At 33.0% G+C, this 4,651-nt stretch overlaps 1 protein-coding gene across 1 annotated transcript in view; it reads left to right on the top strand.

Moving 5' to 3' along the window:
* Positions 1 to 4,651, top strand: part of EPC1 (enhancer of polycomb 1) — an 82,128-nt gene that overhangs the window by 58,367 nt on the left and 19,110 nt on the right. The window contains exons 7-8 of the mRNA XM_019661606.1: positions 11 to 165; positions 1,642 to 1,994. Coding sequence (XP_019517151.1) covers positions 11 to 165; positions 1,642 to 1,994 — 508 coding nt within the window. The remainder of the gene's footprint in view (positions 1 to 10; positions 166 to 1,641; positions 1,995 to 4,651) is intronic.

Here is a 4,651-nt window from a genome sequence, read left to right as displayed (position 1 = left end):
TTTTTTTTTTTTAAAGCCTCACTTAGACCAAACTGGCAACTGGCCTTGGACTAGTCCTAAAGATGGAGGATTAGGGGATGTGCGATATAGATACTGCTTAACTACCCTTACCGTACCCCAAAGGTGTATTGGATTTGCACGAAGACGGGTTGGGCGCGGTGGAAGGTAAGGTATTTCTGTATCCGAAGCATGGTGATATTTTAGATGGTAGGGTAATTGAACCTAAAATTTAAACTGAGATAATCCCAAATAGCTCGTTTATTCCCATTTGCTGTTCATAACTAATTTTTAGACTGAAATGTTTCGCTACCTGGTTCTTATACAAACATAGCTTTTAATGCAAAACTAATGGGTCCCTAATGGATCTGCTTTTCTCCCAAGTTTGAAAACCTCAGATACCTATCCTCATGGATAGAATTCTGACAAAGGACACCAGATAAAGGCAAGTGTAAATCATGATTGCATAAATTATATTAAGTTAAAGAAAATACAAAAAGTTGTTTCAGAAGTTCTGGGAGATATTGAAAAAAAGGATTAAATAGGCTAAGAAATGTCATATATAGTATACGGAATTAATTCATCAGTGAAAAGCCTCTAGGATCCATGCATGACCTGATCTTGACATCCCAGTTCGTCACAATCTGATTGCTCTTCTTCCTTTGGTTAAACCTGATATTCATATTCCAGATGCCTTTATGTGAGAAGCTGTGTGTGCGTGGTGGGGCAGGGAAGGAATTGCAGAACACGTAAAAGCAAAGAAAAAGAAAGCTTTCATGTAAAACGTGAAAAAAAAAAAGACAAAGCCGATAATATCAGAGTGCTTTCAGGGAGAAACCTAAGGGTATAATTTATAATAAATTAATGGCTTATACATATGTTTGTTTAAGTTTTTAATCTTAGTTGCAGTGTTTACCACTTAAACATTAGTTTAGAATTATGTGGGCATTAAAATACATTTTATTTAGTGCTTTTTCCCACATGATTACGTTGACATCAGTAGTGGTGATAATTCTCTGTGTTAGCTATATTTTATTCTATACTAGCATTAATATCAATGTTAGCATTTAACATGGAGTCATTTATAAAGTTTATATTAGTAACAAAAATATATCCTCTAGAATAATGGGTCAAATATTTTTTCTATTAGAAATTTAAATGATGTAACATATCCCAAAGATCACATACCTTTTACTGATTTCTCCTACCTCCCCCTCCCCCCACACCACAAAAAAGTTGTCCTTAGAGGACAGGTATGTTGGCAACGTTTTATAATGTCTTCTGGTGCTTTGTAATGAAAGCGAAAATCTTTGGTTGAAAAGAAAAATACTTTCATGTATGTAACTTACATTGGTAGACCAACCTGAAGAACTGTTAGAAGCTCGCCGTTGTGAAATATTTACATTATTCTGTGAAGTGGATTACTCTCTTCTTTAATCAGATCATTATAACATAAAAGAAAGAATCTTTATCAGATATTGATATTTTAGCCTATAGAACCAAATACTGAAATAATCACATCTGTAGCTTTTAAATATTCAGTATGAGATATTTTTTTGGAGTTGGGGAAAGAAAGAAAAACCTTTTTTATATAATTTTTGAATAGCTGTCTGATGTACATGTTTCCTGCCTTATTTTTAATAGGGTCTTACTGGACAGAGCTCACTCAGACTATGACAATGTGTTTCGCCATCTGGATTTGGAAATGCTTTCCTCGTCGCAACATTCTCCACTCAATCAGTTTGCCAATACCTCAGAAACAAATACCTCGGACAAATCTTTCTCAAAAGACCTCAGTCAGATACTAGTCAATATCAAATCATGTAGATGGCGGCATTTTAGGCCTCGGACACCATCCCTACATGACAGTGACAATGATGAACTCTCCTGTAGAAAATTATATAGGAGTATAAATCGAACAGGAACAGCACAACCTGGGACCCAGACATGCAGTACCTCCACGCAAAGTAAAAGTAGCAGTGGTTCAGCACACTTTGGTATGTTTATTTGTTCTGATGTACATTTCTATACAAATGTCAGGCTCATCAATTTTTTGAATATGTGGTTTATTATGTTTATGGCTAAAAGTCCTTTTTTCTCACAATAGTTAAAAAAAAAAAAAGACCTGTGTTTAAGTATTTATTTGAATCCTGTTTGTACATTTGCCTTCATTTAAACATACCTACATACAAAAGTGGTTTATTACTATTACTATTTAATCTAGGATATTTGTTTCCTGGATGCACCCTGAGAACCACAAGATTCAGCAATTATATTTTCAAAATAATATGAAAAGAAAGTGGACCATAAATTGTTGCTGTTTTATGCTTGGACATTTCTCTCATCTTTAACTTAGACTGCTTAAAAATAGACCAGCAAATTGGTAGATATACAAAGTTTTATCTGTTGTCACAGTAATTTAGAATAATTTATGAGAAACTAATTTTTCACAGAACAACATTTAAGTAAAAGGATTATTTTAATAATTTTGGAAACATTTTTAGATAATGTCTATTTTAGCATTATGTATGGCTACTTTATGTAATATGTCTAAAATAAATGATGTCTACTTAAAATATTTCTAAAATTTTAGCTTTCTATTTTAAAGCGTAAACCTGTGTTATCTGAGGCATGTAGATTATAGAAATCCACTCTTAAAATTGTTACTGCAGATTTTGGTAAAGATAATTTAAATATAGATTTTGAAAAGACTGTAAAGATATTTATTCTGTCCCCCTAAATATCTGGTAAGGCTACAGTAAAACCTTCTAATAAATATGAAAATGTGTTTATTCTTAAAGACCTCCAGAAAAGATTTCATAAACTAATTTACTTTGTGGTTAGAAAAACAGTATTTCTATGAAGTGGAAGTCTTTCAGCTCATAAGAACAATAATCACATTTCGGAAATCAGCTAGAAAATAATCTAAATTATCTAGACCTAATAGAGTATTTATAATCCCATTAATTTCAGTCTCTGTCATGAAGAGTCACTTTCTCTCTGCCTTTATAGTTTTAATCAAAATGAACTTTGCAATATGAAGGAGGACTTATTTATAGTGTGAGTGTAGAGATTTTAAAAGTATAAACCAGGGATATGTTTTCCCTGATAAAAATTTATTATAAGCTGTATAAAATTCTTTGAGACTTCTCATAGAAAACTGGCTTTTTTATCAATCCCCATCTCCTCACCTCAAGAGAGAGAAGTTGAATTGTGTAACTATCCTAAGAATCTTGTAAAGATCTTTTTTATGTAGATTGTTTTGCTATATAACTTAAATAAGCATTGATATTGTAAAACTTCATTTGTGTTGGCCAAAAAATATTAAAAGGTGAACATTGAACAGTAGTATTACCAGAAATTTAGCTGAAAAAAAGAGTTAGTAACTCTGTGATTTTCTTTTAAATTGTNAGTAGAGATGGCAGATTTGGGGCAAATGGTAGTCCCCTCTTATACCTATCTTAGGTACCACTAATGGATGACCGCACGTTTTTTCAGATTTTTTTCCCCACATGAGTAGATGCAGTATCAGAATGCTTTTCTGGAGAGTACTGCAAGCAGCTAGCATGCACGATGAACATGTTTACTGTCTGCACTAGAGGTCAGAGATAAATAAGACAACACAATGCCTCCTCCTCTCAAGAAAATCAATTATATTCTAATGCTTAACATGCAGATTATAAAGTATGTGTAGACAACAGTACAAAAGAACAGAAGTGATCCAACCTTGGTACCAGAAACTTTTAAGTATTTGAATTGCTTGTAATTTATGCAGAATGTATGTTTACACAGTTTTTTTCTGGAGAGAAGGTTCATAGCTTCTAAAAAAGATATAAGTTGTTAGGAATCTTACTTGTAGGGTGCAGTGATGAAACGATTCCACAGGAGTTAATCTCAGGTTGGGTTTTGAAAAGAATAGTTGTTTGCTAGGTGGGCAGGCAGGAACTAGCTAATGTAAAGGCCTGAGGGCCTGAAATAGCTTGTTGTGTTAGATATATAAAATTTGATGTTGCTAGATCATAAAGTACGATGAGACTAGACAGGCTACATCAAAAAGGGCCTCATATAATTGTAAGAATTTGATTCTAAGATGATGGGAAGTTAGGAGGAATTAAGCAAGGGAAAGATGTGAGACAAATTATAATATCAAGCTACTTAATATTTTAGTTATATTATTATCAACCTAGCTTTATTTTTATAAGTAATTGAATGACATTTAATAATACAAAGAAGTGGGTTTTTGCTCCCCTTTTTAAAAAAATCTTGACATATAAGAAATACCCCAGTCTACGGCATACCACCCTGAACACGCCCGATCTCGTCTGATCTCCGAAGAAATACCCCACATTTTATCATCATGGTAGTGATTCTCATGAGGGAACAAACCTTATCAGGAATACACTCACTGAGTGATAGCTATTACTGTTGTTGGCAGTGGCTTCTAACACTTCAGCTTTAAATACCACTCCCTAAGTTTTTGGTAAAGTAGTTAAGCAATCTATTTTTAAAAAGGACTTAAGTATTCTAGAAACAATCTTATTTAAAGACCCGTATCCCTTTATATTCTGTCAAACCATATGAAATTGCTGATATTTTATCAAGTTTTGAGCTACTTTTCATATAGTTCAACCCAAAACATTTAATCATCTCTTAT

Source organism: Hipposideros armiger, unplaced genomic scaffold (assembly GCF_001890085.2).
Source record: "Hipposideros armiger isolate ML-2016 unplaced genomic scaffold, ASM189008v1 scaffold_356, whole genome shotgun sequence".
NCBI classification, from domain to species: Eukaryota; Metazoa; Chordata; class Mammalia; order Chiroptera; family Hipposideridae; genus Hipposideros; species Hipposideros armiger.
This window is presented reverse-complemented; position numbering and strand designations above follow the sequence as displayed.